General features: G+C 47.3%; 1 protein-coding gene across 5 annotated transcripts; it reads right to left on the bottom strand.

Moving 5' to 3' along the window:
- Positions 1 to 282: 282 nt before the first annotated feature.
- LOC310670245 (uncharacterized protein) lies at positions 283 to 11364 on the bottom strand (the record flags this gene model as incomplete). 5 transcript variants are annotated; one of them, XM_083425214.1, is made up of 7 exons in its annotated part: positions 11226 to 11351; positions 8817 to 9022; positions 7788 to 8698; positions 6544 to 6623; positions 4857 to 5369; positions 3218 to 3442; positions 283 to 842 (listed from the first exon to the last, which is right to left on the bottom strand). In XM_083425214.1, the coding sequence occupies exons 3-7, from the start codon at positions 8567 to 8569 to the stop codon at positions 283 to 285; spliced, it is 2160 nt and encodes a 719-aa protein (XP_083281340.1). In that variant the 5' UTR covers positions 8570 to 8698; positions 8817 to 9022; positions 11226 to 11351. The 5 variants fall into 5 exon arrangements, with proteins under 5 accessions (XP_083281340.1, XP_083281342.1, XP_083281339.1 ...); XM_083425216.1 differs by lacking the exon at positions 8817 to 9022 and having other exon boundaries at positions 6544 to 6634; positions 7805 to 8698; positions 11226 to 11364; XM_083425213.1 differs by having other exon boundaries at positions 7788 to 9022.
- Between the last annotated feature and the right edge of the window lie 2906 nt (positions 11365 to 14270).

Below are 14270 nucleotides of genomic sequence, written 5' to 3'. Positions count from 1 at the left end.
TTGGGCCGGTGGATTAGGACCCCAATGCGGACAGGCTAGGACCGTCGTGTGATGGGCTCAAACTGCCTTGCCCCGGTGAGCAACCTGGCCGTTGAATTCGGCACCGGCTGAAGTTTCTGAACCATCTTTTGACCACTGCCTCCTTCAAGCACCCAGGGACCACCCCCTCTCTCAAGGAGAAATTCATCACCCCCCTCCCGACCCAGGCAGCTGCCTCTGCTCTGCTTGTTTTTTCCAGCCAGGAGGTTTCGACTCTGCCTGTTAAAAATGTCAAAAAGCGTTTCACCTCTCTGCCGCTCCCCCTACTAACAGGACCACATTCCCAGCATAAGGCTCCCCTTCGCAGTCCTCGACCTTCACGCCGTTGCCCAACGCCCCTTCCTCCCCAGCCGCCTGGGGGTGCGCAACACCGTTTTGCCCGCGATTTAAGTCCTCCTGGGTCACCGGTTTCAACTCTAGATTGATGGGCTGGCGGTGGATGAGCTGGTGCTTGTACAAACTCGACGTGTAGCTGAACCGCCGCCCGCAGTCCAGACACGAGTAGGGCTTTTCACCCGTGTGGATTCTCTCGTGCCTCACCAAGTCCGCCTTGTCCCGGAAGCCTTTTGCGCAGAGGAAGCACCAGTGGTTTCTTTGCCCCCTGCGGCTCGGCTTTTTTCGGGCAGCTTTGGCCGCAGCCCCAACCCGGCTTGGGGCAGCTCCCCACGGAGAGTCCCCCGCTGGCGAGTATCCGCTGGAGAAGGTGCCAGCTACGCTCTCTTGGGATGCTGCTGACGGGCTGGGCTGCAAGGATCCCGGCTGCATGCAGGCCTGCTCCTGGCTTGCAGACACTTTTCCGTCACCTGCAGGGAGAAAGAGAGAATCGAAGCAGATGTCATGTCTCGTGCTAGGGAAAGGATGAAAGAAATTAATATTTTTCACAAATGCACACACACACAAATGTTGCATCTGCAAGTAAGTGTCTCTGTTACTGTTGTTAGGATTTTCAACTTTATACATTTCAATAATCTTACAATCATTTTAACATTTCAAAACTCATCTTCCTTCCCCCTTTTTCTCCGGTTCCTTAAATTTTTTTTTTGTATCTTCTACATATTCCAAATTAACTTAATTTACTCATTTATTCATCTACTTTAAATATAAAACTGCAGGTTATTACAATAATCCTGTCAATGTCCTTATCTGTTTACAGTTTATTTGTAAATATTCAATAAACCATTTCCATTCTTTTATTAAAAGTTTGTTATCTTGATCTTATTCTTCTGGTAAGATTTGCCATTTCTGTATAAGTGGACCCTTGGGTTACGTTACCTTTAGGTAATGTAAACTTCAGGTTGCGGACGCGGCAAACCCGGAAGTGGGTTTGCCACTTGCGCATAAGCGCTCTGCGCACCTCATGCATACGCCGAAGTGGGTCCTCCAGTAACGAAATCTTCGGGATATGGCCAGACCTCTAGAACGGATCCCATTCATAACCAGAGGTACCACTGTATTCCATAAGTTTTTGTATCTGTTATACTATTATAACATGTTGTTATCATTATCTGTCCAAGACCTTTTCAAACCTCTTAAAGCATGCAAATGGCTTTCATTCTATCAGTGCAGGCGTTTCTTCTCCCTCCACACGCTGTTCTGGGTGGGCTCTGCCAATCCGACAGAGCCATTTTGGGTGTTTGTGTGCATCCATGGACAGGGGGAAATCTTGTTGCACTAGTGAGACTTATTGGTTAGTGCATGGTGCTGATAACGGCAAGGTGGCAAGTTTGATCCCCATATGGGACGGCTGTTCCGTTCAACTCTTCGATTCTATGATTCCAGCTCTTTGGTTTGTTTATTTATTTATTTGCATTTATATCTCACCTTTTTCTCCAAAAAAAAAAAAGAAAAAAAAAGGGGGGAGGTTAGGCTGAGAGAGGGAGAGTGCGCCTGGCCCAGGATCACCCATCAACCTTCATGAGTAAGTGGGGATTTGAATCTTGGTTACCCAGGTCCTACTCTGAAACTCTAAACCGCCACAAAACGCTGGATCCAGCGCTCTGCTTAATCCACCGTTTTATGTTCAGTTGCTGCACTAGCAGCGTATCACACAGCTGTCCCATTGAGACGATGCAGAGGGCCCTGAAAACTCTCAAGGGAGAGACCAAATCTCCACCACAGAAGTACTGTTTTTGGGGGACAGGGGGGCGGGCAGGTGTGGATGGGGTGCTGAATGGGGTAACTGTGCTCCTGAAGGACCAGATGCGCAGCCTGAGAGTCATTTTGGACTCACGGCTGTCCATGGAGGTGCAGGTCAATTCTGTATCCAGGGCAGCTGTCTACCAACTCCACCTGGTACGCAGGCTGAGACCCTACCTGCCCACAGACTGTCTCGCCAGAGTGGTGCATGCTCTAATTATCTCCCGCTTGGACTACTGCAATGCGCTCTACGTGGGGCTACCTTTGAAGGTGACCCAGAAACTGCAACTAATCCAGAATGCAGCAGCTAAACTGTTGATTGGGAATGGCCGCCAGGACCATATAACACCAGTCTTGAAAGACCTACATTGGCTCCCAGTACGTTTCCGAGCACAATTCGAAGTGTTGGTGCTGACCTTTAAAGCCCTAAATGGCCTCGGTCCAGTATATCTGAAGGAGCATCTCTACCTCCATTGTTCTGCCCAGACACTGAGGTCCAGCGCCGAGGGCCTTCTGGTGGTTCCCTCACTGTGAGAGGCCAAGTTACAGGGAACCAGGCAGAGGGCCTTCTCAGTAGTGGTGCCTGCCCTGTGGAACGCCCTCCCATCAGATGTCAAGGAAATAACCAACTACCTGACTTTCAGAAGACATCTGAAGGCAGCCCTGTATCAAGTAGTTTTTAATGTTTGATATTTTTATTGCATTATTATTATTATTATTATTATTATTATTATTATTATTCTGTTGGGAGCAGCCCAGAGTGGCTGGGGAAGCCCAGCCAGATAAGCGGGGTATAAATTGTTGTTGTTGTTGTTGTTCAGGTTGACATCCCCCCCCCCCCCAGTTCAATCTCTGGCACCCCCACTTTAGAAAAAGAACCAGAAAGCAGGTGATGTGAACAGTCCTAACAGGGAAGGGGAGACGTCAGTGGAAGCAAGGAGGGAGATACATTGAAAGGGGGTCTTTGGCCAAGGGCTCCCCTGAACCCAGATCCGGCTCTGGCTGGAAGCTGTGGTCCCGGAGGGTAAGCCCAGCCCCATACCTGCACCGTGGCTGCCTTCTAGGTGCTTCCTCTGGTGTCTGTTGAGGGCGGGTTTCTGAGTGAAGCTCTGTCCACACTCGAGGCAGCTGTAAGGTCTCTCTCCCGTGTGGACCGTCTGGTGGCGAAGGACTTGCGAAATGTCCCGGAAACTCTTCCCGCACTCTAAGCACTCGGGGCGTTTGCGGCCCACAAGCGTCTTCGGGGGTCGGACGGTGATGCTGACACCTGTTTGGCCAGAGGCGGGGAGCGGTATGAGATCCCGCACTAGGGAGGAGCATTGCAAGGTTTAAACAAGGTCATTCGCTTACATGAATTTTAACCGATGCAAAACTTTTATGATTCCTTAGACACCAGTTGGAAACTATGGTGCCAAGCAGCGTGTGTGTACCATACATTATTGAAAATTACCACACGTTTTGGAAAGTTACTCGTTTGCTGTTTATTTAGACACCTCTTAAAGAGATCACACACAAAAAATTTCATGATGGTTCCCAAGATCAAGAAGCAGGGGTTTTTTTTGTCTATGCGTCTCTACAATTGGATGCCATTTTGAATCAAGGTTGCAGAATGAACCTTTCAAAACTGCACTGGTTTTTGGTTTCTGAGAATTATTGAGTATGAGCCTGCTCGAAGTAAGAAATTAAGAAAGTAAATACAGTAGATTAGCTAGACAGACAGACAGATAGGAGGACAGATAAAAATATTTTTGATAAGCTAAAAAGGGTGTCTCTTATTAACTGGGCAGCAGATTTTGTTTTTCTGTGAAGGTGATGTTTAATACAGTATCTTATGAGGACAGTATCAGGAACATCTGAGAACAGACATTCCTCCTCCTAATACTTCTTCCGCTGTCATTTTAGGAGAAGCACTCTGCCCCCCCCCCTCTCTCTCACACACACACACACACACAGAGAAATGGAATTCCTCTTCTTAAGATAATATTAGAAGAGGCATTTCCTTATCTCTCACACAGCAAGAAGGAATCACTTTGTCCCTTGCAATTATTCATAGCAGAATGCGGAAAGTTGAACGCTCCTGATGATCCTGTGGGAAGCCCCGCGGTTTCATATTATTGTGGAATACTAAGAAGAAAAAGAAGAGTTTGGATTTGATATCCCGCTTTATCACTACCCTAAGGAGTTTCAAAGCGGCTAACAATCTCCTTTTCCCTTCCTCCCCCACAAACAAACACTATTAAGTATATCAACACACCAAAGTTGGAATCCAAATACAGTGGTACCTTGATTCTTAAATTTAATCCGTTCTGGGAGTCCGTTCAACTCCCAAAACAGTTCGAAAACCAAGGTGAGGCTTCCGATTGGCTGCAGGAGCTTCCTGCACTCAATCGGAAGCCACATTGGATGTTCGACTTCCGAAAAACTTTCGCAAACCGGAACACTCACTTCTGGGTTTGCGGCGCTCAGGAGCCGATTTGTTCGAGAGCCAAGCCGTTCAGGAACCAAGGTACCATTGTATTACATCTCCTATTGTACGTTGCATAGTTTCATTAATCTGGATGGAGTTGCAGGGTTTGTGCAGTTATTTAAAAGCTTTATATTTTTTGTGTGTGCAGATTCTATTCCCTCTTGAGCATATTCATCTTCCGTGGCACCCGCAAAATTGATTAGGGCGTACGTACCTGTGTAGTTCTTTTCCTCCAGATGTTTTCTGAGATGTCTGTTGAGGGCCGGCTTCTGGGTGAAGCTCTGGCCACACTCGGAGCAGGAATACGGTTTCTCTCCGGTGTGGACTGTCTGGTGCCGGAGGACATGCGAGATATCCCGGAAACTCTTCCCGCATTCCGGGCACTCGGGACGCTTGCGGCCAGTGTGGGTCTTCTGGTGCCTATCCAGCTGCCACGCATCCTGGAAGCTTTCGCCGCATTCAAGGCACCAGTGGCCATGCTCCTCCAAGCGCACAACAGTCTCGTAGACCCCCTCGCTGCAGAGCGTGGCTTCGTCCCACCTCTCCGGCGGCTCCATCTCATTCTCCTGCTCCAGATCACAGCTGCTTTCGAGGGAACCAGGCCGCCCCAATAACGTCCCGAGCATCACCGGTAGCCTGGGACTTCCTCGCTGGAAAGGGCCCAGCTTGCTCCCGTTCAGAGTTGTTTCTCCAGCTGAGACCGCATAGCCATCCAGGCTCACTTTCCCTGAACGGGAAAAGGAAACAGAAGAACCAGGCTGGATTTTACTGCACAGTATTTAAAAATACTGTGATGCGGGACGCGGGTGGCGCTGTGGATAAAAGCCTCAGTGCCTAGGACTTGGCGATCGAAAGGTCGGCGGTTCGAATCCCCGCGGCGGGGTGCGCTCCTGTTGTTTGGTCCCAGCGCCTGCCAACCTAGCAGTTCGAAAGCACTCCCGGGTGCAAGTAGATAAATAGGGACCGCTTACTAGCGGGAAGGTAAACGGCGTTTCCGTGTGCGGCTCTGGCTCGCCAGAGCAGCGGTGTCACGCTGGCCACGTGACCCGGAAGTGTCTCCGGACACCGCTGGCCCCCGGCCTCTTGAGTGAGATGGGCGCACAACCCTAGAGTCTGTCAAGACTGGCCCGTACGGGCAGGGGTACCTTTTACCTTATTTAAAAATATACAAAAGAGCTCTGCTGGACACCAATGCTGCTTCCACACGGCCACATTTTGACGGGGCATTTGCATGACATCTTAAACACCCTCTTTCATTTTAGCTTCTAAAGCTCAGAGAAATCTGACTCTCTTTATCTCATTGGATGAGCTGCACAATTTTCACAGGCCTTTTGCTCTGCTATTCTGGTCAGTTATGCCTCTATTTACTTTGCTCTAGAAGCAAGCATTTTCCTAGATTCCTCTAGCTGTTTCCTTCTCTATGGCTTGTCTCTTCTGCCAATAAATCATCATCATCATCATCATCATTAGAATTTATATACTGCCCAATACCCGGGGGTCTCAGGGCGGTAATAATAATAATAATGATAATAATAATAATAATAATGGTGATGATTTATACCCCACCCTCCCCAGAATAAAATCAAGATATAAAACCACAAAATACCTAATAAAAATAAAAACAGATGCCTCCATGGGAAGCCCCCAAACAAGACTGGAGAGCAAACAATCAAATCAAAATCAAATATCTTTAATACGGTCAATGACCAGAGCAATTTATAAAAAGTAGTATTTTGCTACAAATAACAATAAAAATATGGCCAATTCACAGAATTGGTGCTTATATTTATGACCAGGTTTCGACTTTTAAGGTTTTAAAATTCAATTCAGATGTCACTACTGTTTATTAGAGAGCAAACAATCTAAATGGGATCAATGGGATCCATACAATTCATACATACCCAATGAGTTGGGACCCAGGCTGCCCTCCAACGGCGACCACTCAGCCTCAGGGGAGACCACAATCACCTCCTCCTCGTGTCTCCCCGGTGCCTAAAAGAGCAGAGAGGATTCCCGTCAAGTCAACGCCTCAGAGTCAGGAGGGCGAACCCTCCCCAGGCTCACCCTGAGGAAGATCAAATCTTAAAACTTTCTCAAAAGACGACCAGGTCAAATCAGTAATGATACACAGGGGAAAGGATTTGGGACATAATATCCAGATGGCAGACTGGGAAAGGTTATGGAAAACGGATCTGAAATCTACAGCATGCTGTACACTGAAAGAAAATTATATGAAAAGGATGTACTGGTGGTATTTGCCTCCTACTAAGCTGGCAAAAATGTATAGAACTAGTGCAAATACCTGCTGGGAATGTAAAGAGAAAGAAGGTACCTTTTATCATGTGTGGTGGTCGTGTAACGTAATAAAAGCTTTCTGGGAGATGATATATAATGAAATGAAAAAAATGTTTAAAATAACTTTTGTTAAAAAACCAGAAGCTTTTCTATTAGGAATTATTGGAATTATATTCCAAGGAAGACATTTTATGTATACAACAATTGCTGCACGGATGTTACTAGCCCAGAGATGGAAAGAAGACAGAGTCCCTACCAGAGAGGAATGGCAAACTAAGCTGATGGACTGGAAAGCTCAGGAAACAAGAGGACAAAAACTTTATAAAAGGAATGGGATTTTTAAAAAACTTATTTAGGAGGCCACTGCAAGCAGATGAAAACATGAGCAGGATTTTAATCTCACTTGTAATGAAACAATTATTATGGACAATATGGAGTGATGCAAAATATAGACTATGGAATAATATGAAGTTGTAAATGTTGACAATAGGACCTATGGAGGGGGTGGGGGGAAGTCTCGAGATTCAGAGCAATCTCTATACAGTGGTACCTCGGGTTAAGAACTTAATTTGTTCCGGAGGTCCGTTTTTCACCTGAAACTGTTCTTAACCTGAAGCACCACTTTAGCTAATGGGGCCGCCCGCTGCCGCTGCACAATTTCTGTTCTCATCCTGAGGTACAAGTTCTTAACCTGAGGTACTATTTCTGGGTTAGCGGAGTCTGTAACCTGAAGCGTATGTAACCTGAAGCGTATGTAATCCGAGGTACCACCGTATATGGATATACATTTGGATTGTTCTAATTTTACATTTCTAAAATCAAATCAAAATGATTTAAGATAAAATCTTACAACTTTCTCTCCTTTACCTCGGCCTCTGGTTGCTGGCGTCTGAGGAAATCTTCGGCCAGGGCCACCGCCTGGGAACAGGCCTGAGGGCCACGGGCCCTGACCCAGCTCTGCATCTCCGAGGGCAGGACGGCCAGGAACTGCTCCAGAACCACCAGCTCTAGGATCTGCTCCTTGGTGTGCTTCTCTGGCTTCAGCCACTGCCAGCAGAGCTCCCGGAGCTTCTTGCAAACCTCTCGGGGTCCCTCGGCTTCCTGGTAGCCAAACTGCCCAAAACGCCTGCCCTGCGCATCGGCGCCAGTGTCGTCCTTTCCCACGGCCTCTTTCTCCGACGTCCTGCTTTCTCCAGTGACCAGATTGCCAAAGGCTGCTGAAGCTCCTCTGCCATTGCCCACCAGAAGCTGAGCGACTCCATCTCCGCTGGGCCACTGGCCAGCAACCGTCACGGCCTCACAAGAGCCCCACAGCAACGGTTTCGGCGGCTGTGGGCTTCCCCACCCGGAGGGAAAGGGCTGCACGGCCTTTAGGACCTCCTGCCACTGAGTTTCCCAGCGTTGCGCCAAGCCTTCCTCGGAGCCCTGGCTCAACTCTTGGGGGGGCACCCAGCCCAGAAGCTCCCCAATGGTCCCAACCTGGATGACGCGAGGGACCACCCGTTCCCCTTCGGATTCCAGAAGCCCCGCTTGGGATCCCTCCCTCAGTTTCGCGCCAGGGATCGCCTCGTGTCCTAGAACGTTCTGCAAAGGGAGGCTCATGACTCCGCCGGCCCTCAGCTCAGCAGCCATTTTGTCCGGCGGCGGCGGAACACCGGAGGCAATGTCCACAGAGAGCCTAGAAAGTGTTGTTTTAAGCTGGAAAGCCCATCACCGGAAGGACGAGGGTTCTGAAATGTTGCCACATCGAGACCTGCAGGCCTAAAACAAGCAAACAAACAAACAGAATATTTGTAGCCTTCTCCTTAAGAAAGAGCTAAACAAAGAGTTTACTCCTTCTTATCGAACGTGTGAGAGACTTGTGCCTTTGTGGATGTACCACAGGTGGTGCCAGGGAGGACCTTGCCATCAGTCGCTCCTCCTTTAAAATAAGCGCATCTCATGTTTTCATCTGCCAGGCTGATTCCTCCAGGACACACCAGCGGGATCTGTTGACGGTGCTGCAAGCAAGTCACTCCGGTCAAAGGGTGACTTTATGCTGGACTCAGCAAAATTTCCAGCCAGCAAGAAAGGAACGCTTTTTCTCTGAAGGAAGAAGACAAAAGGTGGAATAAATAAGCCAAACCAAGTTGTTTTGGCTGTTGAGTCGTTCTGAAAGAGAAACCATATTTTAAGCCTTCAGGCTGAGCACCTGCCTTGCGTGATCCTGGGTTCAATTTTTTGCATCTCCATGCAGAGCTTGGGATAAGCTGGCTTTCCATGTTGAGAAGAAGAAGAAGAAGAAGAAGAAGAAGAAGAAGAAGAAGAAGAAGAAGAAGCCACTCTGGGCGGTTCCCAACAGAATAATAATAAGAAGAAAAACATCAAACATTAAAAACTTCCCTAAACAGGGTTGCCTTCAGATGTCTTCTGAAAGTCAGATAGTTGTTTATTTCCTTGACATCTGATGGGGGGGGGTGTTCCACAGGGCAGTCGCCACTACCAAGAAGGCCTTGCCTTTTTTCCGAGTGTGCTCATTCAACTTTTCCCTTTCCTCCAGTCACTTTCTTCATGATCAGAGCTTGTGCAGCTAGACTGAACCTTTCCTTTTTCTATATGCACAACGGCAAACACAACTGGCAAGCTTTGAAAAGTCTCAGGCTTTTGTGCAAGGGTACCAGTTAAAAGCACTGAGCCTGCTGTCCGGATCTAGCAGCTGACGCAACATCATGGGAAGAACATTTCAGTTCTGAGCTAAATGGACCAATGGCACAACATCGTCCACAGATGGACCAATGCTCGTCTCCTTTGTCATTTTATCCTCTCAACAACCCAGTTAAGTAGTCTTTAGGCTGAGAGAGAATTTGAGAGGCTAAAGGTCGCTCAATGAGCTTTACAGCCACGTGGAGACTTGAACTCGTGTCTCCCTCTTCCTAGTCCAGCACTCCAACTCGGCGTGACTGACCTATGCAGCCCTCCAGAGGTCAGGGATGATGCGAGCTGTTAGTGGTTCGACTATCAGACTCGGACCTCAGCGACCAGAGTTAAAATTACCCCACAGCCATGAAACCCACTAAGTGACCTTGGGCCATTCATTGCTTCTCAGCCTGACCTACCTGGCAGGGTCGTTGTGAGGATTAAATGAGGAGGAAGAGAACCCATGTAGGCCACACCTTTAGCTCCCTGTAGGAAGAGGTGAGATACAAATGCAATAAACCAAGTTCTTTCCTCTAACCATATGGCACAAATAGAAGGAATATATATATATTTATATAAATAAAAGAAATCACACTCCCAGTGTTCTTATTAGATAAGTGATTCTCGGTAATACCTATTCTTCCTTTGAATCCATTTGCTTACACACCTGGTTAATTCCATAATTTTATGCTTGCTCACAATCCTACCTGAAGTCACCTTTGCTGTTTCACACCCCTGACACTCCTTAGGAAACAACCTCAAATTTAACTTTCAAGTAAAAACAAACAAACCCCGAAACAGAGTTTTGTGTAAAGTGTTAACCTACCATCCCATTATTATCTCAACTAGGACGTCCGGTTCATTATTGTGTGACTTTTTCCCTCGTTGTGGACCAAGATAAGCAAAACCCCCAAAATTTCTAGGAGTTGCTGTTAGAAATAAGGGTCACTACGATGAGCTTTCGGTTTTGTGTGGTTTTTAATTTAAATTGGGCAGCATTGTCTCCTTAGCTGCCTTCATATATGTCTCTTCTTTGTGCACAAATTGCAATGCTTGGTGGCTGATTAAAAATATCGATCTACTGTATCAGGATGTTCTTTGGCACAACTTCAGTGTGTATTGAGGGGGAGACGTTCTTCTTAAAAGCCTCCCCACTTTTGCAAGAATCTCCTATCGAACCACTGCCTCTTCACTTTTTCCTCTTCCCCCCCCCCACCCCAATTGCACGAAAGTGCCATTCCCATCCCCAAACGCCAAAAAGATGCAATGGCAAACCGTAGCATTTATGAAGGAGAAATAAAATACTAAAATACAGAAGAAGAAGAAGAAGAAGAAGAAGAAGAAGAAGAAGAAGAAGAAGAAGAAGAAGAAGAAGAAGAAGAAAAAGAAGAAGAAGAAGAAGAAGAAGAGGTGGAGGAGGAGGAGTAGAGCCTGTAGTTGTAGACAGAGGTGGTGTACAGGGAAACGCATGTACAGGAAAATATACGAAATTCTGTTTTATCAGAGATCTAGGTCAAAAGTGAACGGAAGTGGCAGAGGGCAAGGGTTTTCATCTGCTCTGCAGCACTTGCACATTTAGAAACACCCCTTTCCCCCTCCACATGCAACTCACAGCACATCCTGCCCCACTGCGCTGGATCTGCTTCAGCCCCACAGAGACTGTCCTCTTTCTGGTCTGGCTGTATCCTGCAACAGAGGGGCTGGAGAGGGTGGGGAGCATCCAGAACAGGAAGTGGGCAGCCCTAATTTATTTCCCCTTCACCCCCCCAAAACTCCTCAGTCTCTCTAGGAACCAAAACACTCACAATGTAACCCTTCATGTGCCTGTAAAAAAAACAACCCAACCAACCAGAGACACACCATTAGCCTCACGATCTTATAAAACACACATTTTATCAAGAGAAATATTGGAGGGTATGGAGTAGGATGTCCCCATTTTCATCAGAGGAACTCAGCTGTGCAAATCCCCACAGAGCGGGGTCCAGAGGGTCATCTAGTCCAACCCCCTGCAAATGCAGCAATTACATATTGGAAGAAGCTGGGGCTTGAACTCTGGACCTCCTACATGCAAACCGCGTGCTCTTCCACTGAGCCGCGCGGCACCTCCCCAAGGGCAATGAATGCACTCTGCATATGCTCAGAGGGCCCACCGGAGCCTTCATATTCCTGCCTGCCATGACGCCTGCTCTGAAAAGCTGGACACCTCATCTGTCCCAAACACAAGTTCTGCCCATGCTGGAAGTTCCCCTACTGCCCCGCTCTACCCAGGGCAATGGAACCCCACGATCAACTCAGCTGTGGTACTAAAGGGGTTAAAGGGCCTGAGCTAGAGAGTCCTAGAGAGGACAGGAAATGGCGAGCGCGTGGGGGAACTAAAACGCTAGCGGAATCTTCCTGGTGCCCCTTTCTTTCCCTTCCCTTCTTTCTTTGGAGGAAGCTGGGCTGTTTAAAGGGGTGGTGGTGGTGTTTAGTCGTGTCCGCCTCTTCGTGACCCCCTGGACCAGAGCACGCCAGGCACTCCTGTCTTCCATTACCTACCGCAGTTTGGTCAGATTCATGTTTGTAGCTTCGAGAACACTGTCCAACCATCTCGTCCTCTGTCGTCCCCTTCTCCTTGTGCCCTCCATCTTTCCCAACATCAGGGTCTTTTCCAGGGAGTCTTCTCTTCTCATGAGGTGGCCAAAGTATTGGAGCCTCAGCTTCAGGATCTGTCCTTCCAGTGAGCACTCAGGGCTGATTTCCTTAAGAATGGATGTGTTTGATCTTCTTGCAGTCCATGGGACTCTCAAGAGTCTCCTCCAGCACCATAATTCAAAAGCATCCATTCTTCGGCGATCAGCCTTCTTTATGGTCCAGCTCTCACTTCCATACATCACTACTGGGAAAACCATAGCTTTATCTATACGGACCTTTGCTGGCAAGGTGATGTCTCTGCTTTTTAAGATGCTGTCTAGGATTGTCTTTGTTTTTCTCCCAAGAAGCAGGCGTCTTTTAATTTTGTGGCTGCTGTCACCATCTGCAGTGATCATGGAGCCCAATAAAGTAAAATCTCTCACTGCCTCCATTTCTTCCCCTTCTATTTGCCGGGAGGTGATGGGCCCAGTGGCCATGATCTTTGTCTTTTTGATGTTGAGCATCAGACCATATTTTGCGCTCTCCTCTTTCACCCTCATTAAAAGGTTCTTTAATTCCTCCTCACTTTCTGCCATTAAGGTTGTGTCATCTGCATATCTGAGGTTGTTGATATTTCTTCGGGCAATCTTAATTCCCGCTTGGGATTCATCCAGCCCAGCCTTTCGCATGATGAATTCTGCATATAATTTAAATAAGCAAGGAGACAAAATACAGCCTTGTCATACTCCTTTCGCAATTTTGAACCAATCAGTTGTTCCATTTCCAGTTCTAACTGTAGCTTCTTGTCCCACATAGAGATTTCTCAGGAGACAGATGAGGTGATCAGGCACTCCCATTTCTTTAAGAACTTGCCATAGTTTGCTGTGGTCGACACAGTCAAAGGCTTTTGCATAGTCAATGAAGCAGAAGTAGATGTCTTTCTGGAACTCTCTAGCTTTCTCCATAATCCAGCGCATGTTTGCAATTTGGTCTCTGGTTCCTCTGCCCCTTCAAAATGCAGCTTGCACTTCTGGGAGTTCTCGGTCCACATACTGCTTGAGCCTGCCTTGTAGATCAGCTCCTCTACATAAGGACATAAAAGAGCCTCTGAATCAGGCCAGCAGCTTATCTAGTCCAGCATCCTGGTCTCAAACAGCAAGCAGGATTCAAGCACTTTCCCCTCCTGTGGATTCCAGCAATTGCCATGCAGAAGCATTGGTGTCTCCAACCTTGGAGGCCGGTGTTTCCCAAACTTGGGTTTCCCGGTGTTTTTTGGACTACAACTCCCATCATCCTTAGCTAGCAGGACTGATGGTCAGGGATGATGGGAACTGTAGTTCAAAAACAGCCGGAGACCCAAGTTGGAAAACACTGGCAGAGTCAGAGCATAGCTTTCATGGCTAGTAACCATCGATAGGCCTCTACTCCATAATTTTTAAAAATACATATATACATTTTTATTAATTTTTTAACATAGTCATTTAACATACATTTTTATCTTATACAATTTTTTTAGACTTCCGTCAACGACCTCTGAAGATTTTCCATTCTTTATCGCTTAATTTGCATTTCTTAATTTCTAATTATCCTTAACTAATATTCTCTTCATAATATTCCTTGCAATATTTTGCATAATCCTCCTTACAAAACTTCTTGCAGTCCTACTAGCGTAATCTGTTTATTACAGTTGCTTTTCAAATACCAGTAGTTCAAATATTTACTCCAGTCCTCTAAGAATCTTTGGTCCCGCTGAAGCCTTATTTACCAAGGGGGATCCAGGGCCTGAGCCCATTAGCACGCACTCCCTACCTCGGAGGAGACAAAGGCACCAGGGACCAGTTTCTTCAGAGAGAAAGGTTTTTATTTTCATCTGCACAGAAGGGCACCAGTGGAATAGTTTCCCAAGACTGGCACGTTGAAACAAAGGAGCATTCAGCTTTTATCACCCTCAGTTCTCCTCCTGCCCCCCCCCCCTTTACACCAATCACATACAGCCACCTGCACACTCCACCTTCTTGGAGCATGGGGGGAGGAAGGCACCCTT

Source organism: Podarcis tiliguerta (assembly GCF_965153285.1).
Source record: "Podarcis tiliguerta genome assembly, chromosome: 2".
In the NCBI taxonomy this organism is placed as follows: Eukaryota; Metazoa; Chordata; class Lepidosauria; order Squamata; family Lacertidae; genus Podarcis; species Podarcis tiliguerta.
This window is presented reverse-complemented; position numbering and strand designations above follow the sequence as displayed.